The sequence below is a fragment of the Mya arenaria genome, chromosome 1 (assembly GCF_026914265.1).
Source record: "Mya arenaria isolate MELC-2E11 chromosome 1, ASM2691426v1".
Classification (NCBI taxonomy): domain Eukaryota; kingdom Metazoa; phylum Mollusca; class Bivalvia; order Myida; family Myidae; genus Mya; species Mya arenaria.
Window position 1 is genome coordinate 43,200,364 of NC_069122.1, and position 25,135 is coordinate 43,225,498.

A 25,135-nucleotide genomic window follows, 5' to 3' on the forward strand; every position below is an offset into this window, starting at 1 on the left:
TTTATAACAATGACATCTGAAGTACCTACAGTATCGTTGAGGGCAATCAATATACAGTAGTGTAGATTTATATGGCACTAATTTTAAAACATAAACATAAATAGGTGGACGAATGGTTAACGACTTAGCCTGTTATTCCGTCGACCCTGGTTCGATTCACCCAAACGATTTTTTCTTGTTTTTTGAAAGGTTTATCTCAGTTTAATTCAATTCATCTGCCAAACATTATTGACAGTGAAGACAAATGTTAATTCCATGTCATTATATGATTAAAAATAATGCATCCAAAAAAGGTTTGATATGTGTATGCCCCCCCATTTAGAAAGTCCTGGATCCGCCGCTGGTCTATGATATGGGTACAATTTCCTTAAGATTTTTTTAAATCTGTATAATTGCAAAACACTTTTCACTTTCTGTTATTGTCGTTTTTGTTGTTATATTTCCACTACATCACACAAATTTGGGGTTTTGAACAGACCGATATCCTGATACACTTCTACGATCATATCCTTCATATTTCATGAAATTGTATAGGATAGAAGTACCTAGGTGTTTAGAGATTATTTTAATCATGACCTGATTTTGTAGCTTTTGCTTTTCTCATTTTGAGATTCTCCTTACGTATAGAATTGTTTTAGGTTTCAACACATTTGCTCAATCCAAAAGTCATATTCTTAGATTGACACGGTTTTAAAAAGGGTAACCTTTCAGTTTTGACATAAGCCACCTTTAAACATCAGCGTCATCTAAAAGGCATTGTTTTTAAATTCAAAGATAGTAGTTCTTCGCCTAGAATTTCGTTATAACAATGATGATGATGATCTGACAAGAAATTTGAAAAGTAAAACCCAGCTATTACTATAAACCAGGTAGCCTTTTTACCGTACCATACACTTCAATTATCGCCTTCAATTTTAATACTTAATTGGAACGTACGTTTCTTTACAAACATGAATCGTAATATCTAGATATTGATAAAAATCCCAAAAGAATACTAAATTCACGTTTAATCCTGTGTACACATTTCATTTATGTCAGGCAATAATCGACTATAAACCCCCTTTTTTGAAATCATAAAATACGATTTTATTGAGAAAACTTAAAAAGTGTCTGGCACGGTTGTACGTCGGCCCGTGTTTAAGTAGTACCCGAACACTATTAAAAATGAACACAATTTATAAAAAAACATCTTTCTTCCCCTTTTCTGCCAATCCCATTCCCTTTATTTGCACTTAAACATTGAAACATAAGCCAAATGTACGTTTAGGAGTTGGAACATAGCAGCTAATTGCTTTTAGTGCCAGCAGACTATAATTGAAGAAGTGCTATGCCTTACGGAAATAACTTTTTTTGTAAAACCAAGTGCACTGGACGAAGTGTTTCTGGCCAGTAAAGCCAATCGGGGAAAATTCAAGTTAATTCAATGCCTTCTTAAAAAAATCATTTGTAGATTATGTCGTGTTTTGTCAATTGTATAAATGAAGAAATTACAGTTACGTTCTGAGATTTCATTTTTTATAAAATCAAGTTGTTTGGTGTATAATGTAGCATTTTAATGGACAATGTGAAAAAAAGATCAAAATAGAAAAACAACCTATGTATTCTGAAGATAGTGGAAGCGACACAATATAATGCAAAAGTAATTCAAACCAAGGACATGTTATAACAAATTGGTATAAACAAAACAGATAATTTAGACGTTTATAATGTACATTTCTTTCGTTACAAGATAATTTCCGTATATCTGTATTCTATTATATATGTAGTTTTACCAGTTTAGTCAGTGCTTTCGTATATATATATATACGTATTCTGTATGGTGAAACTAAATATTTAATATTTTTATGGAAATGATCCGATCAAAAGCATCATTTTAATTCAACATTCAAAGTTGTTTATGTTGCAACTCTAACATGTCTTAAAAACACTGCGCAGAAATTGTTTACCACTTTGATAAAGGTTATCACAAGGAAAGGAAATTTCGTAAAATTTTATACATATATATTCCAAGGAGAAATAGTATAAAATCAGTCAGATCTGAGTGGTACCAGTTCTGATTGATCCCCAATTCACACCTATGTGTTCATCAGTCTGTCCCCACTGGGAGGCATTAAACGAGTTGTGCTGATTGCGAGTAATTTGGATCATGTAATTCGTGGGAAAATTTCACTAAGGTGTGTCTGTGTTCTTTGGCGGCGCTTACATTGACATGACCTCCTTTTGAACCTTCACTAACACACCCCGGACATATTTTTGGTTGCACTTCTTTATTGCAAAATGTACATAAAATATAGAAGTTTCAATAACAAATGAAAAGTACAAAACTGTACATAAGTTTGAAATAGTTCTAAAGCTATGTATAATAATTTTGCAAACTCGTAAATACGTAATGTTTTAAACATTTAACACCTTAGAAATCAGTACAGTTTCAGAAAGTGTACAACTATCCTGAAAATGGAAATTTTTACCACAATTACCAAAACTTCATATTCTCTTGACCGAAACAACATCATCTTTCCGTTTTTTTCATTAACTAAAACAAACAGTACATTATATAATAGTGACGTAACTTAAGCGTATAAAGCACATCGTTATAAACGCAATACATTTAAACAGATATATAATCAACTCAATTTTTCTAACGCTATATTTATTGTAAATCACCATTATATTCAAATAATTTCGTGGGTTTCTAAAACTAGCAGAAAGGATTTCTTGGAGAACACCAATGGCTTTCGTGGCTTTTAGTGGCTTTTAGTGACCCTTTCGTTGAACCAGCTCAGTTTTAGAATTACAATTATCTGAACACACACAAACATGTATACAATACAATACAATGCAAACTATAGCGAAACAATTAAATAATACTAGTGTTTTCGCGAATATCACACGAAAACCCGTTTTGTTTTGTTCCATTGTTTGGAGTTTTTCATATAAGCCCATGGCTTGAACAAAATCTAAAGCCGTATCCCATCCTAGGCATTTTCTAAAAGCCACAAGTATATCTTGTCTTTTTACGTACGGACATTTATGGATACGCGTTTGCGGATTATAGTATTCAAAGCACTGAATGTGCTGATGGATTGTGTCATCTTTTGATCTGCTCCAGGCATAGAACTTAGTTTTTCCTCTATGAAACATAGTTGCCTCTCCAGACTGGGCCAATTTTGAACCCAAAGGGCATAATTTGAACAATCTTAGTAGATGACCTTTAGTGAATCATAGAAACCAAATATTTAAGCTTTATATTTATTTTCAAATCAACATACAATTTCATTGCATAATTTTGGAAATAAAGAAAGAAGATAAAAAGGTCACGGGTCAATGTCAATTTTTTATATGTTTGCAAAACTGTATCATAGACAGAGATTCATTGCAGTAGCTTAAACAATAGAAAAATACGTCAACATGTCACAATTATGGTCATCCAAGCACAACATTAATATTCTTGTTATTTTCAAAACAGCTTACAGTGTCCAAATTTCATTGCGCTAATTTTGAAAATATGAAAGAAGATAAAAAAAGTCATCTGTCAATGTCAGTTTTTATATTTGTTTGCAAAACTGTATCATAGACCGAGTTTTATTGCAGTAGCTTAAATAATAGAAAAATACGTCAACATGTCACAATTATGGTCATCCAAGCGCAACTTTCTTAGTTGTTTTCCAAACTGTACACATGCTCCATATTTCATTGATGCAGCTTCAAAAATAAGAACGTATGTCTTAGCCACGGTCATTCGAGGACGACATTATTTTCAAAACATGGCCTTAATTTCATTGAGTAGCTTCTAAAGATGAAAAGTAGGTCAAAGGGTCAAAATCAAGGTTACCGTAATCAAAGCACAACATTTACATTAAAAATTTTGTTTTCAAAACTGAATGAGCTTAATTAGAATAATCTTGGTAGAGCACCACAAGGCAATGTTGCACACCATTTCAGATTTAAGCTTTGCATCTTTTGTCAAAAATACTATTTTAAGGTGTGCTTTTTCCCTTTGGTTACAAACAAGAGTCTTGGATTTAATACATTTTTTCACAATTTTGAAAGAGCACCACCCACAATTCCTTCTCCTTTGGAGTTTCATCAAAATTGTTCTGACGGTTAAGGAGGAAATGCTGTTTAAAGTAATGCATGTGACGCAAGCTGCCATTCAAACAACCCCACAAACGAATCAGCGTAAAGATAAGGCCCGTCTCCACCCGCCATAAATTCCGACTAACTGCTCTTATCAACAGTACTGTTAAACACTGCAGATGATTTGTTGCTTGTTATTACAGGTTTGCATTTCATTTTATTTGGAAATTGATACATTGCAAAGAAACAATTATGGTAATATATGAGTTATAATAATTAATTAAAATAGTATAAAATAAGTTATTTATCATTAAATAAAAAAACAGCACTACTCATTGAGTTTTGACATTTTTATTTAGACAAACGATGTTCAGTTTTTTAGGATTTTCGACAGGAAATTTAGTACCCATTTTGTTAACCTAAATTCGATGACTAACATAGACAGAATTTCCATTGTAAGAAATCGTAGGTATTACTTAGCATTTAACTATTTTATTTTAATTAACGGTTACATATTACATCTACCGAACTCATATGTTTCATTCAATAACATTAATTTCTTACTTTTATTTTAAGAATAACTTTTGCATATTCTTATCGTCTGCTTTTGCATACTTGTAGGGGGGGGGGTCCTTTTCGTAGCATTATCGCTATCGGCGTGGTGTCAATCATTGATGACAGACTAAGTACAATGGACAGCGGATAAACCGATCAAATTTGCTCACCTTGAGCATTTAGAAAGTAACTGCAGGACACAGGAAAGTGCATAGAGATCAATAGCATAGAACATATTATTCAGATTGTAGTGTATTCAAAATTATAAAACCCTCCATATTTAATGTATTTAAATGGATATATAATATTGCAAAAATATGCACCATTAAACGAATTGCAAATTCTGGTAAGATATCATATATTAACAAACTTATGGAAAATAGATACAATGAGGAAAGTAACAAGTAATATGAACATAAATAAACCTGCGAATATGCCTCATGCACCAGGTAATATTAACATAAATACAGGAAGGAAAACATGCAAAGGCATTAGCATTAAGGAATATGTCAAGATGAAACAAACTCAAATCATCATAATCTTTTTTTTTCTATAATGACATTGTTAACATTTCTTTAAAATAAAAAAAATGTATACAGTGTTAAAAATCAACTGTCATTAAGACAAAGGATCACTTCAAGTGGAAGAGGTGATGATAGTCATTTTATTTCAGCATGCAAGTTTTATCTATTATTCACAAATACTACAAAATCACATGGGTTTCAAAATTTATGGTAATGTGCAGGGTCAGAAAATGATCAAAATGATAAAATTCCCCATTTTGCTCCAAACAGGAAGTAAGCGAGCCTTTGGTGACCTTATTAACATAGTTTCTGGAATAAAACAATGTATTTTATGACGATGAGATTCAGGATCTTTTATCAAATGCTTTTCGAGTTAACGATAGCAAAAACGACCTACTAGTTTGACCTGATCTTGTGATGAACCAAATACCACAAAGCAATACTGTTTCCCGCACTACATGCATTTCAGAAATGTAGTATGATAAATAAAACCACAGAAACATGCGATCATTCTAATACTGTTTAGAAATTAATACATATTAAGATAATATCTAGTACGCCAGTAGTTATACCAACAACAAAAACACTTTTAATGGCATTTGCTATCTTTTAAATCGTGACACCATAACCACATCATAACGCTATCCGGTAAGATGACGTCATTATTTGCTATGTGTTAATGACGTGATTTCCCTTTTAAACACATGAAGTACGGAATGTCATTAAAAGTGGTTTTCACTCAATATTAAATAACACGTTTTTCTCTTAAGAGTTGGTTAGAAACTGTTCTACTATTTTCATATATTTTTTTCATGCTTTTCGATGAAATATGAGGTTTTAACATTGAAACACTAACAGTGAAAATATCAATTTGATATTTTTACTTCAAATAAGGAGTGAAAATATCAACGTTTAGAACTACTTTTAAATTCCTTTGTAGTAACTTGCCTTGATCAAAACAGAACTCTTCACTTTGGACCAGTAAATATTGGCAAAAAAGTGTATAAAATTTAAAGAAAGTTTTATAAATTTAAATATCAAGTAACAATTCTCGGGACATTTAGTTACTTGTATTGAAAATAAGTTTCAATAACATATTAGTTAAATCACTTTGTAAATTGACACTAACTTAACAATGCATCAAGTTTTCATTGTATACCTTGGTCAGCTAAGAAATTGGTCATTAAATTCTGAATGAGGCAGTAATTGGTCATCTATATGCACTGGACCATGAAATGTAATGACCATACAACAATTCAACACCCCGAGGGGCTGTTTGCAAAATGTGATAACACGCCTTTGAGGCCTTTGAGGCTTAATGGACTATACAAGTTAATGAATAAATAATAAATAAAAATGAAAAGATTACACTTATTTCGCCATTAATGATTCATGCTTTATTTTTTACATCATATGAACATTTCATTAGCAACGGTTTGCCTTGTTTTCCACAAAACATCTTCAAAAATATAACAGATTAAAGAGAAATCTATTTCATTTAAAATGATCAATAATGGATTGGCAAACACTCTTTTGATCGTTCTTTGATGTAGTGCAGATAGTTTTCCACACGTTGTGAGGCTAACATTTAAAGCTACATTTACAATTAAAATAATTGGTTCAAACAATTGCAGATAGTTTTCCACAAGTTGTGAGGCTTACATTTAAAGCTACATTAACAATTAAAATAATTGGTTCAAACAATTGTAAATGAAACACCTAAAAAAGTTATTTAATCCGTGATATCTTCTCATCTTTTCACCAAACAAGCAAAAAAATACTCAATTCGTTTCAATGAACTGCCATTTTCAATAAAAATACACAAACATCCGTCTATACGTACACTTTAAGGAGTATATAAAATAAATTAAACAAAATAAGTCTTAAAAATCTTTAATTTCAAAACTTATTTACTTCCCTTCTTTGTCTATATGGTCAGCAATTGGTCAGCAACTCTACTCTATTTCTATATCATCAGCTAACTCGTCAGCAGTTTAGTACGTTCCCAGAAACGGGATTGACAAACAACATTCTTTTGATCGTTCTTTGATGTAGTGCAGATAGTTTTCCACACGTTGTGAGGCTAACATTTAAAGCTACATTTACAATTAAAATAATTGGTTCAAACAATTGTAAATGAAACACCTAAAAAAGTAATTTAATCCGAGATATCTTCTCATCTTTTCATCAAACCAGCAAAAAAATAAAAATAAAAAAAATACCCAATTCATTTCAATGAACTGCCATTTTCAATAAAAATACACAAACATCCGTCTTTACGTACACTATAAAGAGTATATAAAATAAATTAAACAAAATAAGTCTTAAAAAATCTTTAATTTCAAAACTTTTCCTTTTTTGTCTTTATGGTCAGCAATTGGTCAGCAATTCTAATCTATTTCTATGTCGTCAGCTAACTCGTCAGCACTTAAGAACGTGCCCAGAAACGTTCCGAAAAAAAACGTACGAAAGACAACTCTTTAAAAAAATAGACTGTGTCTATATTATTAATGTCAAAAGTAACACCGTTTATTTAATGACGGGACAATCATTATGGTAAGAACGACAACTCATGTATTCAAGGGAAAAATTGACTGTGTCTACATTTTCAGCTCAAAAGTACTTGATTCTTTTAGTAAAAAGAGACGCATATTTTCAACCAAGTTCTTAAGTCTCCATTAACCTTTTACTCACCACGTATTAAATATAGCGGGCCAACATGGCAACAGAACAATTAGTACGGGAAAGATTGGCCAGAAAATGTAAAAGTACAAGTATATGGACTTTTTTTTCTGTGAACATGCTGTTTTGGCCTTAGTTTCTGAAACCCGGTACATATCTCCGTTATTCTAAATATACCGTATTGATATCCCTAGCATGCACAATTAAGTAATGCATTATCTCTAACTAAGTTTTGAATATGACATTTAAGTAAATTACACATACATTTGTCTAGTCAAAAAATATATATTTTGTAGATTTCAAATCTTAGGGTGGCGTCCCGATATTACAGACTTGCCCAGTGTCCATCATACTAGTATCATAACTAGTAACTTTATTTGTTAAGAATTTAAAACTTAATAGCTGAAAGGATATTCAAATCTTAATGATTTGTTTTTACAAAATATTTGATAACATCAATTTTGTGATATTGGCATTATTTTTCACATCTATACTGGCAACCACTATTAACATGGACTGGTCTAAAACCTGTTTGTTTATGCCACAAAGCAAAACGATGTTTTCTTGTTTGGAATTTCACTAAGTTCGTATTTCCGTGTTTTAGTGTGAATACCATCATTTTACTACAGTGGGTAATTATAATATAGATATAGTTTTTTTATTTCACCAGATACATTTCAGTCATAAATGACACTGCGCTGAATTCAACGTGTACTACCACAATGTGATGATGTATATCAGTTATTTTTTATAATATCCCTTGTTTGTACAAATGATCCATTGTTAAAATCCAGTTTGATGCCTTAAATCCCACATAGGAAATTCCACGAATATTAATCGATTGGCCAGACATCTTAAATATATTACAAAATTAGGGTCGTTTTTGGTCGGGTCATCTACACATCGAATTTAATGGTTCTACATAAATAGTCTTTGATATAAGATAAAAATACTGATACTAAAATATTGATATTAAAAATATTGATATTAAAAATATTGATATAATTATGGTTGGAAACATGTACATCAGTTCACCTTTGGAAATATTTTAATTTTGAACATCTTCGTCTGGTACATGGATATATGTCATGTAAGATAATTTGAATTGTATTAGCTTTAGTGCAACAGAGAGGGCGGTCTTTGCGCATTGATATATCCCTATCTATATGCATTTCAAGCTGTTCGTTACTTTTTAAACTTTTGTTAACCTACTATTAGAATTTTTGCAGCAGCAGAAATAAAATCCATCTTCGCATTGAAATCATTTAATACCGGAATATATCCTTCGACGTTGGAGCGAGCTAAATGTGTAATTTGTTTTGTAGTTTGGACGGCTGATATGCCTACTTTGAGGCACCGTCCAAACGGGTTGGGGTGCCTCTGTCAAGGATTAGAATGGGAATATTTGGCATTTAAGTATGTGATCAAATTGAAACTTGAAAACATGCAGTATTTTGCGCGCATACTCTCACATTTGTATTTGGTATGCACAATTTGGAAGCAAATATATTGAATTTTCTTTACTCTTGGGTAATAAGGAGAGGCTTCAGTTGGCGTATGTGTACGATCATTCCAAATGAAGATAATCCTTAACTACTATTCCTTTGTATGCTTGCTTAAAGTTACGCAGATGAAAAAGAGGTAATGTTAATATCCGTGAAGATCGTATTTTATTTCTTGAGGGGTCATAGAAAAATAATGAGTTGCGCGGCCACGTATGGTCACAAGTGAGGTAAAATATGATTTTGCACTGAAATCAACAATTTTCCATTGATTTCATGGATTTCTCACAATGTCTTATTTCCTTTGCCCACTAGAGACCCTTCAGTTTGACGACAGACCCTTTCGGTGGCCTACCTACGAAGGAAAGTAACCTTTACGTTAAGTTTTCTCTAAAACGCTCGAACAGTAGGTAAATAACGCAAAATAGTTCCACGCAGATTGTAACTTCATGTTTCCAAATATTTTATTTTATTTTAGGTTTTCTGTAATAAAATCCACATAATAAGCGGATTCATAACTTTTCTAGAAAGGAAACCAACTATAGTTGTCCTTTTAAACATTTAAAGTGCATCGTTGATGGCGTAGAAATTCATTTGACATTGTCTATAATCATTGGATTTTTAAAGAATTTATTTTTCATCAGTTAGTTAATCGAATTTCTGAAACTGCTTTTTAACAACATTAGAAAATAAGACCGTTGATTTAAGGTTGTATCTGTCCTTTGCTTGATATTATAATCAAGTTTCTTCCCTTGTCGCATATTTGCCACTAAAGATTGATTTACAAACGATTTAACGAGGTTTATTCTAATTAAATTGGACTTACAGTATATTTTAAATAACATAAGTTTGATGTTGTTATACAAGCATTTGCAAAATGTTAATCAGACGTTTTCCCATTTACATGTCTAAGAGTATTATAAAAACATGATGTTGTATTGCGAATACATCTTCGAACATAAACATTTCGCCCGTTTGACATTAGTTATGATTGCGTTTGATCCCAATTTTACACCTGTGTGGTCATAAGTCTGTCCCACTGGGAATGCACTATATGAGCTTTACTGATTTCGACACTAATGGATCACTGTTTTACAAAATAACACTTCTGTCTGTCTGTGTCCATAGGCGGAAGTTACGTTGACATACTTGTACCCCCTTTTTGACCATGCCGCTGTCCACCCCACCAAATTTATTTAAGGTATTTTTTTTCTTATTAGAACATAGACACAATCTCAGTAACAACGAAAACATCCAGAACAAATATTTAAGACTATAATTAAGGTAGAAATAGTTCTACAAATTTGTATTATTCGGCAAACACGTTTAAATCTACGTAATATTTTAACCAATTTTTACAAGTTGAAAGGGACTCGCTCATGTTTTCTAAAATGCACAATTTTATGACGAAAGAAAGTAAATCAATAGGCGTGTTAAAAGCAAAGTACTTACGGCTAAAACTCATCAACAAATGTTGATATAGGCTTAAATATTGTCTTTGAAGTGCTATTCCAGAGGCATCATTAAACTGTTTAAAATATGACACACAATAATCTTTTAAAAAAACGTTTCATTTTTGTTGTAAATGATCGGAAAAATGAGCCAGTTAACATTTTTTTATTCACCCCCCCCCCCCCCCTCTCGAATGGAGACACATAGAAGTAGCACTGTCCGTCGGTTCCCATTTATTGTTCTATTCTTAATTAACGGAAATGTACAACGGTATGAGAAGGTGGTTGTGCATCAAATTCGTGAATGGATCTCAAAGGTCAAGGTCACACTTAAAAGTCAATGTACCCTAATACGGGAGTTGCAGTACTTTGTGTCTTACACTTTTGACGGTTAAAACAGTTCAATTTTCACAAACTTGTAGAGCATGATGAAAAGATGTGTCACTCATTCTCAGTTGTCATGGCAACATTATTGCTTTGGTCATGACTTCTTCATTTAACTATAAATTGAAAATAAATACAAGTTCAGAGATCTTTAGAGCACCAAAGGACAACTAACAGGTCAGTGTCAGGCTTGGAAGACGATGTATCATCAAATATATTTCATAGCAATACTTTTTTCTTCAAAAGTCAATCGTTTTTTTTTTTTAAATTTCATTATACTTCCACAGATTTGTAGAGGACAAGTAAAAGATGTTTGACTTCGATACCGCTCCTGCTCTTTATATATTATTATTTGAATATTTTCCATAAAGATATATTGGTTATGAGCTATTGCAATACATACATATCATTCCTGGTCTTCTGACATCAATGATGATCTGTAATGGCAACGATGTACATTGTTGATATCACAGCAATATTTCGTGTCTCTAACATGACCTTTGAGTCATTAGTTTTTTATATGGATTCAATCTAACTTCCATGAATGTTCTCAGCTGCATTAGAATATATGTTGCACATAATTCGTGCTCACACCTGAAACGTCAAGGTCACACGTTCGTATAGAAGAAATTAGTGTCAAAGCCATACAAATTTAACTATTATTGAAACTCACAGAATTATCCATTTAGTCGTAACTTTGTTCATGACATTTATGCTTTTATCGCACGATATAGATTCCCTAAACGGTGGCATCTTTCTCTTTCGTTGTTCGATAATTTTCCTGTTATTAATTACTAAGTTCTTAGTGATCTTTATAACAATGCAATCGAATATCAGATTATAACAAAATCTTTGTAATGCTTTACATCCCACCAAAACAATATAACCGCAAAGTTTTGTTCTTTATTAGAAATTCAATAATCAACTTATTTGTTTGTCAAATATGCATGTAACCAGGGAAAGCATTGATTTTACTTTTGAATATTTACCACCAGCATAAAGCATCTGATACTAACAACATTATCGAATAGTACTTCATTTTGAAATACCTTAAACGAAACATGAATTGTTTTTCAGATTTACAGAAACAGTTGCTAAACCATTACCAAGCAACCGCTGCTGTCAGAATTAACGTCCGATTAGACATTGATGCAGCTGTGGAAGACATTTATGAAAAGCCCAAACTTGAATGGAAGACCAAGAAAGACAAAGATATATTAAAAATATATCAGATATTTTTAAGCGACAATAACATGTTAGCTAAAACAATATTTGTGGAGGGAGAACCGGGCACAGGCAAGTCCTCGCTGTGTAAAAAGATTGTCGATGACTGGTGCAAACTGAAGAAGGACGGAAATGGGGACACAAAAGAAGACAGCCTGTTAAGCCAGTTCACGTTCTTATTCTACATTAGGCTGCGAGAAATTGAAGATCGATGCAACATCAAGGATATGATATTGCAGTGTTTGATTGAACAGATAAATTCAGATTATAAAGAGTCAAAAGAACTGTTAGCCGAGATTTTGAAATTAGATTATTGTCTTCTTCTGCTTGATGGTTTAGACGAGTGGAAACATGGTAGCTGTAAGCGTGATGAACGAATTCCTCATGCTGAAACAGGTTGGATGAATTGCACAACACTGATTACAACACGACCATACAAACTAGCGGAGATAAAGTTAACCCGCTTAAAGCTTGGCAACCATGTGAAGATGCAGGGCGTTCAGTCACCTCGAAAACTTGTTTGGAGAGTAATTCAGGAACTTCAGAAAGACGAAGTAAACAAACGTCCAAATACCTGCGTTAAAAACCTGAAAGAGAAAGGTCTGTGGCATTTCAGGGGTATTCCAATCGTGCTTGTTCACGTTGTTTGGCTCTGGTTCAGAAACAAATTAAAGGCAAACATGTCTCTATCTGAAGTTTACAGGGAAATAATAGAAGAACGGTGGTGTGAAATGACAGAGAAGACGAAAATAGAGGACAGCGACATTCCGAAGGAATTTCTTGATTCTTTGAGTGAATTAGCTTTCAATAAACTGTTTTCAGCAAATAAGGATGATTCCATTGTTTTTGGCATTAAAGAAGATCAGTTAAAGAAGGAGTACCAACGGATGTCTCTTGAATCTGGCATCATGTCTTGCAGTAATAAAATAGGTGAAAGATCAGCGTCTTATCAGTTTTTACATAAAACGCTTCAGGAATACTTGGCAGCATTGTTTTTAGCGAATTGCGGATCCGATTTGTTGAAACATTGTCAACACGTTCAGGAATTATATAAAAATGACATGGAAGAAGGGGTGCTTAACTTGACTCAGATGTTTTTGTTTCTTTGTGGCCTGAATTTAACTGCTGCTGAAGATTTTTCGAAGATATTAAATGGCCTCTTTCCTAAAGACTTTGAACGAGACGGTTATTCAGTTGAACATGCATTTTTATTCCAGTCCAAACATATAATGAAAGGATATAATGAGGCGGAGAAAAACGGACACACCGGGATGGAGCTTATGCAGCAGCATATTGTCATCCGTAATCGTCGTGATCTTGTTTACCGGGATAATGATAATAATGATGATAGGAATTATGATTATTTTCATGATGATGATGATGATGATGATTATCGTCATAGAATTGTTTTTGATAATGAAGATGATGATGATGATGATGAGTATAAGGCACATTTTAAAAAGCGCATGACAGACTGCTGCGGTAAAAACAAATTGAATATTGTGTCATTAAACATTTCAGTACCTGACCTACCTTCTGTGTTGATGTACAAGAAAGATCCAAGTATTTTGGATTTAGAGACATTCATTAATCTAAAATTTCTGCATTTGAAAAATGTTACCTGTGAGGACATAAACCTATTGAATTTGAATGGATTATTAGAATGCGAAATAAAATTCAGTCGTAATGTAAGTGCAGTCAAACTGGTAACTTCAATTTTGTCCTCCAATATAACATGTTTGAAAAAACTCACATTGGAACATGTTGATTTGCCATGTAAAGCTGAGGACATCTTCTGCAAACTTCAACGTGTTGAACACCTAAGCGTCCATGGTTCCAGTCTATCAAATAATTCACAACTCGACCTTGGACATCTCAAACATCTAAAAAATCTCTCCTTTATTGGACTTGCTTTCTCTGACGTTGTGATTCCACATTTGCTCAATCTCCACAAGTTAGAAGTTATGTTTAGAACACCTCAAAGGGCACCACAGTTGATGACGGCGTTACTAGCACAAAGCGACGATTCTCTCGGTTACAATATGGTAAGTGTTATGGTAGTGTTAAGAATAAGTTTGAAAACGCAGTGAGATATAACGTTAAAGATAATATCGGTTAACAACAAACCTATCATCTAAATGAAGTCAGCGACATGCTTTATCAACACGCATTTCAATATCTAACTGATGTCGCTAACATTATCGGGCAGACGACAGTTAAATGTCGGTTTGATATCGGTCCGCTTTGATAGGTCCAACATCGGTTAACAATATCACATTGAAGTTGGGCCGACGTATTTAAGACTTAAGATATGATATTAAATATCAAATTCGGGTCGTAGCCACAGTTCACGAAACATTTGCATAATATTGTTGTGTAACAGTGGGAAATGCAACAATCACCACAACAATAAGTAGCGTGTAAATACAACAGTACATCGTCTGCGGAAGTGAATGCCGAGCCGACGTTAATTTAATATTTGCCAGATATCGTAATTTTCACAATATGTTTGCCTTATAACTGCCGTCGGTCCAATATTGCCCTACTATCTCGGGTAAAAACTATTTTATTTTGTTCAAGGATAATTATTACCCACCATACATGGCTATCGCTTAAGAATGTCTAATGGACATGCGTGTTGCACATTTAATGCGAATATTAATTTATTAATTTTTAAAATACTATAAAGCACATAAATATTTTTTTAACTACATTTGAAGTGCAACAGCATAAATTGTTACATTTGTTTGAGTTTAAGTTATATCATAACGAGATACAAATCTTAAACTGTTACATTTGTCAAGTGGTAACATTCGAGGTATATTCATACATCCATCGGGTAATTAAATACCCGACAGACATGAAACCTTTTAAATTAACAAACCACAGATGTCACATAGGTGGTGGTTTTTAAAGGGGCTAGACACTAGATGGTCCCAACATCGGCGAATTCTTAATTTCCGCCAAAAAACTAGAATTGTCAATACGAGCTAGTATAAGGTCGATAACACATCATTTTACATGATATAAATAGTATTTAATCGCTATCCAAGCTGAGTTAAAACAAATAGCGCATAATGGTTTCCTGGTGAGAAATTTCGTCATTTTAGCATGCGAATGTCACGTTATTAGTACAAATGTATTTTCCCAAAACATCGAATAAGCAATACAGCAGCCTGGTGGTGTGACAAAAGCGGTCTAGCGGCCTAACTGCTTAAAATTGTTTTCTCGTTCAAAGCATTTTTCATGCATTGTTTTCTTAAACAATGATAAATAAATGTTTTTCTTTATTCATAAATGAACAATCTTAAGCGATTATCAGCATATTCGTAAATTTTCGTTTGAGCAGCTCAGAATTGTTTTCTATTGGAAGGAATTTGTATGCGTGTTCTTCTAAAGGCCACCTTAAATTAATGTTTCTATGCAAAACCTATCTTTCTTAAATGATTATCAACACTTTGTTTCAATAAAACCTAGCGGCATCAGAGGGCGTGAAGTTAGCGGCCTGGTGCCCTAGCTGCATAGCGGCCTTAAATAAGTTGAAATTGTTATGTATTTCAAGGCATTTGCTATTGCGCTTTTTAATGCAAGTTGCAATATTCATATTGATCTATCAGCCAAGTGGTCTAGCGGCGTACCTTGGCGGACTTGCGACCTAGAGACCTTAAATTGTTACACAATTCGTAAACCCCTTTAAGGATTTTCTTTAAACAAGGGTCAAATGCTCATCTTATCAAAAAGAAAATCCTTTAACGGGTTAACGGCTTGTGGGGAATGCACAAAATCATATGACATTGAACTGTGACATTGACCTTGAAATATGAATATATCTATATATATATAGAAATGAGGTTTGAGTGTTGGCCTAAATAGGTGAACATAAAACCAATTAAGAACTAAACTCCTGTTATTTACTTTAAAAAAATAAGTCGGCAACATCAATACACTTTATATAAATAAAATATCCAAAAGTACATTGTGATCTTGACGTATAAGGTATATGCTTAGGTTTAGTTCTTGAATAAGGTATATCGTAATGCTACGGTGAACATTTGTGCCAAGTCTTTTAAAGACCTCATCATGAAAAAAGTCACAGACATAACACGAACAACACGCTCATCATACCCACATAGTCACTGTGACCTTGTCCGTTGAGCTACGGACCTGCATTATGCACGCCACGCGGTTACATATTATAGAAAACTTTTGTGCCAGGGCATTCTATAATCCGACTGTGTATGGCAAAGTTTTTTTTCCTTATACGAACAACACCATCGATATACTTACATAGAAGTTATCAACAAAGTTTTAAGAGCACTGTGCTATTGCCCTTTGAGCTACCTGATGTGGTTAACACTTGTGCATGGTTACAAGAAAATCAGTCCATGAATAATGAAAGTCATTGACCGGCCATTTCACTAACCTCACGCCACTATGCCGCTTGACTAAAAGATCAACTCTAGGGCGACTTTTTTTAGGAAATTCTGTTACTTGCTTCAGGTATTGTGATTGAAAATCAATAATTCATAAGTGTTTGTGAAACAATTTAAAAAATGCTATGAAATAGAAAACAAATGACTGCCTTATCGACAATGTTGATGGCTGATAATAATCGCTACGATATGATAATTTGATCCTAAAGTCGCATTAAATTACCTTTGATTTTATGAAAACGCATAAGAAATGCATTGAAATAATAAAAAAATAAGACCGCCATGCCGGAAACTTAAAGTCGATGGATTTCGAATTATTGATTACCGCTTCAAGATAGAACTTGCGCATGGAATAAATTAAATTATACATTTTGAAGAAAACGCATGAAATGTTTTCAAATAGAAAGCAATTTTGGTCTTAATGATATACTTTTTGTGAAAATTCTGACAATATAAAATGGTTGTTGATTTGTGAATGAAAACATCATTCTTTAAGAAGGAAACCCCAAAAAGGTTTTAAACAGATCAACACATTAAGGCCGGTAAGCCGCAAGGCCGCTAACTTTACGCCGCTATGCCACCAGGCCGAAAACTTCACTTCAGGCCGCTGGACTGTTTGATCGACTTGATGGGGAAATATTTGTAATCGCTTCCGGGTGATAATTCGTGTATAAAAACATTAGTTTAATTGCTTCAACCATCTTAAATGGTTTTAAAATAAGAAACCATTTTAGGCTTTTTAATCGACGTTTAGTACAACTGCAGATAATCGCTATAGGATGTTAATTTGTGATTAAAAAACATTAACTTATCACTGTTTAAGAAGAAACAATATCGACTCTTTGGTAAAATGTCAAATTTGTGCATAGAAATAACTACTTTGTAATGGCTTTTTGAAGAAACCGGATACAAAATGCTGCGAATAGAAAACAATTTCGGGACGCTGGATCGAAATTTTGGGGAAATGTTCATAATCGATATAGAATGTTATTTTGTGGATGAAAATGTAATTTATATAACATTGTTATTAAAATAAAAACAGGCTAGGCAGCCAAGCCACTAATTTTACGCCGCTAGGCCGCTGAATTGCATGTTCATTTTGTTTGAAAAAAATATTGAAAATTGCTACTGGATAATGATTTTACATATTAAAAATCATACATTTAAATTTTCTTTTCGAAGGCAACCCTTACAAACTGATTTGAAATAGAAACCAAAGTTGGGTTGCTAAATCTGACCTAATTAATAATTTTAGGCCGCCAAACCGCCCATTACACGCTGCTAGGCCGCTAGACTTCTAACTTCATGCCGTTTTGCCGCGTACGTCACAACGACGAGATAGCACTGAAAAAATTTATGGGTTGAAATATTTAATTTCCTATGTGGTTTCTATTTTTCAAAAACACATTTGTTAACAAGATTATACCTTTCAACATTCAAGTACTGATACTCAATGAAATGTCTTGATCTACCAGGATAATGAACACTTGAATATTTGTATTCATAAAAGCACCGTCAACAATGGTTTGATCATTATTCTTACCTCATCACAAAACATTGACCCGTACAAGAACTGTGAGTTTAAGCACAATCCATTTAAAGAACTAGCAGTGTCAACTTCCACATAACGAACACTTTGAAACACACGAATATGTAGTAGTAAATATAAGCGTTTCTACGGTTCACTGTTTTAGTGCATATGGTCGACTTTTTATTGTGTGTTTACATTTTCAAATAGTCTCCTGTTATATAGTGGAGCAGTTTTTTCATCTCATTGTAATTTTTATTTGATATATATTATTATACATTTCAATTAATGTAACACATACTTTCATTTGGTATTGTATTTGTTGAACGTTGCATCAAGGATGTATTTGAGTTAAACTGGCATTTTACGCCATTCCCCTCAAACGTTTAAATTGATATACAAACGTTGGCAAAGTTATATCAGATATAATGTCATACATGTATTAAGTTACCTACATTTAACATGATGTAAGAATTTCTGTTACAATGCAAACAATGTCAACAACCATCTGTCTCTTTTTTACTGCTAAGATTAAGAGCGTGGGCCATTCCTGATGACTTTGCTTTTGGTTATTTCTTGGTTCTTACTTCTTATAATCTTCCAATGAAAAAATATCAGATAATGGAATAACTGTTTCGGTAAAAAATGTAGAAACTTGAGGATCAAATATTGTAAGGACGCACCTATTTTAACAAATAGTGTCTCATAAGGTGTAACCACATTCCTGGGTACAACATAATGTAATCCATGTAAATATGTACATAAGTAGGCTCATTTAAAGCTTTCAAAATACTAGTCAAGTAATCAGTTACATAAAGTGCAAAAAATATAATTTGAACTCTCATTGTGGGAATTAAAAACAATAAAACTTTAAAAAAATATTGGAACATTTCAAAACCTTTCAAAATTCAAAGTAGAAATCTAATCATACCATTGTTTCAGTTATAAAAATAAGTTTAATCTAAACATTATAGTGTATGTCAGGCATTAAAGTCGATTTCTTACCTCGATATGAGAGACAAAAAACATAAACTCAACAAAAACTAATCTAATAAATCATATTGTACATGTACACGATACAAAGATTGTAAGTGTTAGGCCAAATGAAATATTTAGTTTCTCCGTCATCTCCGCATTTATTTATTATATCTTAAGAAATTTATTTTTACTATCTTTTCTTAACCAAACGAATCCAGTTTTAGGGAGAATGATTGCACTTTATTATTTTATAAATTAATAACAAAAGTTTCTTTTTTAAGATATTTAAGAGCATAACGGTCTTCATATTTGTAATTAAACTATTTTTTTAATAATAACACATTCCAGCGCTCCTTCTCTCTAATTTACTTCCGGTCAAAACCATGATGTATATATATATATATATATATATATATATATATATATATATATATATATATATATATATATATATATATATATATATATATATATATTAGCACATTGGTTATTTGTTGAGTATATGTATATCTACATGTATAAACTTCCTGAATGAATATTTCAGTATGACATTGTCTTGTTTTTCTTATAATTCCTATAAAGGATATGTACATTTGTAGCCATACTGCAGTTTTGAAATCGTTTATTTTAAGAATTATTGATTGCCTATCACAGTGTTTGTATACAAAACTGTATTTAAAAAACGTATAACAAAATCCTATTAGTTACGATATTGTCGGCCTTTTTACAAACATTTTATAAATGTCAACTATTGATAATGATTTTTTAAGATCTATATTTACTATACGCTTTCGGGGATGACATCTTAATATAAAAATAAAATGCTAATGAAAAAAATGCTTCATTATTTTATCTTAACATCAATGAAAATAAGTCTGTAATTTGCCAGAATTTGCAAGTTAAATTAGATGCTTGATACACATACTTTGTAGCATTACCTCTACTAACGGAACGAAAAAACAACAACAAATTATTGATCTGTACGAGTAAAAACAAATAAAAACCAGACCATGAAATCACATACTAAATCAGTAAATGGAAATTGTATCAATTTCCTTCCTTATCTATATGGTCCGCATGCTTCGAACCCTTATTTACTTTTGTTATATATTCTAAAAGTAAGCTTCTTCACCCACAACCGAAAGTATTAAAATTATACATGAGGGCTTGAATGCGGTTGTATTCTTTCATTTACGACGGAAGTAGGTGAATTTGTTCCAGGTTTTCAAGGGAAACTTCCAATAGCGTGCGAATAAGTTAATAGCGTTGTAACTTATCAGCACGATATGTATTGCACAGTTAAGCTCCGCCTACTTGTTACCGTGCCAACATGGGAGTTAATGTTAAGGCGAGACAAATAAATCAATCTCAAACATGGTACAAGATGTCAAAGATGTGTTTAAAAGGTTAACACAATTCTCTGGTATGAAACCACACAAAAGAAGTAAAAAGTATTCCAACATTATAAAAGGTGGATGTGGAACAAAGTTTTACAATAATCCTGATAAATGATTTGACTTTCTAGAATTAATTGTTGGATCAATAACTGCAGGAAATGATAGTTTACATCTCATTAACAAGGGAATTTCAATTATTGACGAATTACTGAAGTTGGGGGTAATTACGGGTGATGAACATCATGAATTTTATAAGAAATATTTTGATAATATATAATGACATCATATTGTATTAAGGAGAAAAAAGTTACACAATCATTAAATCTACAGTATGTAGTTACTAGAAATAATAGGTTAATGGAAAAGTCAACATGTGCTTCGTGTGGAATAACCAAGACAAAGTTTGTTAATGGGAATAAACTGGGGGGTAAAATGGATATTTATAAGGCGATGTTGCCATTACTTCCTTAAAAAGGATTAACCATACCTGGATATAAGTACTGTGGACCAGGCAATCCCCTAGATAGTGGACCACCAGTTAATGAATTAGATGCCATATGTGAACCACACGACCATAGTTATGATGATGAACCTAATAATAAATAACTCTGTGATGAAACAATGTTGCAAAAATCAAAAACGAGTAAATCAAAAACATTTGGAGAAAAGGTTGCAAAGAATTTTGTTGTCAAACCTTTTATTAGTGCAAAGTATAAATTAGGTTTGAGGGTCAGTTAAAAAAAAGTTCAAAACGGAGTTCAAAAAATTAAGAAAGGACTCCAACAATAGCAAAGAAGATTTGTTGGAGTCCAAGTGGTCCGATACATTAGCAGATGAATTACACAAACCAATAAAAAGAAAGTTTCGAAGAAGGCGTGTTATGGCCAGCGGTATCGATGAAATATGGTCAGCGGATTTGGTTGACATGCAGGCCTTTTCTAAATACAATCAAAATTACAAATATTTATTAACAGTATTTGAAACCAATACAATGGGTTATGCCATTAAAAAATAAATCAGGTATATCTGTTATGAATGCCTTTAATAGTGTAGTTATAAAGTCAAACAGAAAACCAGAAAAACTCTGAGGGGAACGAATTTTATAATAGTGTATTTAAACAATGGCTATCAAAACATAATATTAGTATGTATCACACATTTATTGAAGGAAAGGCCGTTGTTATTGAACGCTTTAATCAAACTTTTAAAAGAGTGATGTGGAAATATTTTACAACGCATAGCACTAATAAGTACATAGATGTTTTGCAAGATATGGTTCAACATTACAATAAGACAAAACATAGTAGTATTAAAATGTCTCCAATAGCAGCAAGTAACTTCAAAAACAGAGGACAAGTTTCAATTTCAATCTTTATTCTAATTTACATAATAAAATCAAACCATTTAAGTACCAAGTGGGGGATCAAGTTCGTATAAGTAAATACAAACGGCACTTTGAAAAGAGTTACACACCAAATTGGACAGAAGAAATATTTGTTGTTGATACAATACTGGAGACAGACCCAGTTACTTATCAGTTAAAATATTTAAATGGAGAATCTATTTTAGGTTCTTCTTATGGGCAAGAGTTAATCCATGCAAAACAATCTATCTTCAGAATTGAAAAGGTATTCAGAAAAGATTATAAATAGAAAAGAGCTCTCGTAAAATGGTTAGGTTATTCAGATGACTTTAATTCCTGGGTACCCTTTCAGGATTTAATTTAACAGTGTCCATATGGTACTGTGTTTATCCCATTACCCAAACTAAATCTCTTATTAGCAAAACAAGATAAACTAGTCTTTGTGATGGTGAAGCTTTTTAAATTGTGTTTGTTTGATCTGATGGTGTTCATACTATGTTTCATTGTTAATGTTTTAAAGAGTGTTTCCTTGTAATCTTCAAATACTATCTACTTTTTTACAACTCCTTCGGTTATTCCTTTACATTTTTTAATAGCGTGTTTGTTATTTAATGTATATGAATACATCTTTGATCGAAGCCCAACAAATTCTGTGATGGGAGTGCCTGCTGCCTCGTCCTTCATTTTACCAATAACTTTCTTGTTGTCATCAAAGTAATATTTAGAATTGTTTGGGTAATCACTGTTATCAAAAATGTGTTTATCAGCATGTAAATCCTCATATGCATCTTTTGTTTTTATTTCATAACAAAGAGAGTCAGTGTCTGTAAAAAGTAAAATTACATTCCCTTTACCATATTTTTTTAAAATTGTAGTGAAAGTCATACATAAGGTACTTACTTAGTTCTAGAATATAAGTATCTATCATGTGTTTCCGGTACGGATAGAAAAAATCGACCCGAGGGCACGCGCGTAAGCCGGTAACTAGGCCTGCCGAGTTACCGGTCACGCAGCGTGCCCGAGGGTCGGATTTTTCGATCCGGACCGGAAAAACATGATTGATATTTTTTCTTGCATACCTAAAATTATGAATTTGTGGAAAAATTGACGTAGAAAACGCGCTTTTGTACATTTCACCAAATAGTTATTCATCAATTTAAAAAAAGTATTTTTCAAATGCATTTTTGGCGTTACTTATTTTTTGTGTATTGAAGTCAATATATTCTTTTAACCAGGCTCTTTCATCAAACTGTAATACCCTGTGCACTTTAGTTATTTTCATTCCAAGGCTAAGATACAAATTAAGATTCCTTTTGTGAAGTACATACTTTTCTTTGTTAAAGAGTGTTTGGACAAGTTTTGTTGTTTTATCACTTGTTAAGTTAAAATTGCTTTTTAGGTTTTGACAGTAGGGAGATAACCATTCATCTTTTACAACCAACTTTTCAGGTGCTAATGGATAATCAGAATGTAGGTTATGTATCTCCTTTGGGTATTCAAGATCACATTCAATAATACAATTGTCTTTAAGATCTTTTAGATCTTTTTTTTCAATCCATCTATAGTTACCTGTATGAAGTGGTTGACTCATAGCCCATCCGTATAAATTATTTGCATCAAGGTACATTATGTACTTATCATCTTCATTCTTATTATACTTAATCATGTACTTATTGTTTGCTTTTGAATATATGTTAGAAATGTAGCTAATACCACCACGTAGTCCCTTTCAATCATTAAATGCATATCAATATCAGTTATCAAATCTAGTTGCATATTTGTCATTTTTAGACACGCATCCCAAGCAAGATCAGTAGAACTAAAGTAATGACATGGATCTTATTTGTAGTACTCAATACAAGTCTTCCTAAAGTTTTGAAATACATCTGCATTCTGCTAATAAAAGAACATCTGTCTGTAGGTAAAGATTATGATAATCTCCCATTGTCTACTAAATAATTTCCACACATTCTTTGCATGTTGGTAGTCTTCATCGGATATATCTTCATCTGTTATTCATCATATATTATATGAATGATTTTAAAAAGTTTAATAATACCTACTTGCCGCCAAAACCATCTTTTTATTCCCAACTAACAGATGAAGATATATCCGATAAAGACTACCAACATGCAAAGAATGTGTGGAGATTATTTAGTAGACAATTTGGTAGGCCACGGGTAGACTCCTTTTCTTCTCATTAATTCAATGTCATCTTGAAAGCATTGTCTAGTAAAAGTGAATGCCTCTGGAGGTAAATTATTAACTAGATTTGCGAGAGATTGGTTAAGAAATTGTAGACTATCAATAAACACTAAATTACTCACCATGAATGCCATATATTTTCCCATGTTGTTTGGTATTACATTAATTCTTGTCTTCTCTTTTTGATCCTCCATTTGTTTTATTTTCATAATGTTACTAGACCATCTTTATTCTTATTTAATTCTTTTATTTCTTTATCAATTTTTTTCTTCGTTTTTCCTGATTATCTTACCAATCTCCTGCATAATGAAATGACTATCATATCCACGTAAATTGTGAAACACTACTGAAATCTTATTGGTTAATCTGTACAATCTATTACAATTATTATGTGCAGACCCTCTGTATAATCCTAAAGCATGACATCCATCTCTAACTGGTTTGTTAAATATATAGTCTGAGTCGCTGTATTTTCTTTTACAAATATGACATACTTTAGATTTCTTAAATTCTTGTTTTTGTTCGGGGATTATAACCATTTCTTTATTAAAATTATTAAAATGATTATTCATTATATTGGCACAATACTTTTCTTCTTTTAACATGTCTTGTATGAAACGATATATGCGTTTATACCACGATACACTTTTGCAGGTTTAGAATATTTATCATCGTAATTACAAACCAACTTATATCCATAACCACAAGCAATATGATTTTGATAGGATGAGTTTTCAAATGCTTTATTAGATGGTTCAACTATTGCCTCAAAATCTGCATAGATGACAAACGGGGCCTTTAGTTGTTTATGATAGTTTTTAAATTCTAATTT

At 32.4% G+C, this 25,135-nt stretch overlaps 1 protein-coding gene across 1 annotated transcript in view; it reads left to right on the plus strand.

Moving 5' to 3' along the window:
- The window catches only part of LOC128228878 (uncharacterized), a 71,487-nt gene that overhangs the window by 38,796 nt on the left and 7,556 nt on the right, over window positions 1-25,135 (plus strand). Inside the window, exon 5 of the mRNA XM_052940418.1 lies at window positions 12,253-14,444. Within this exon, the coding sequence (XP_052796378.1) occupies window positions 12,253-14,444 (2,192 nt within the window). The remainder of the gene's footprint in view (window positions 1-12,252; window positions 14,445-25,135) is intronic.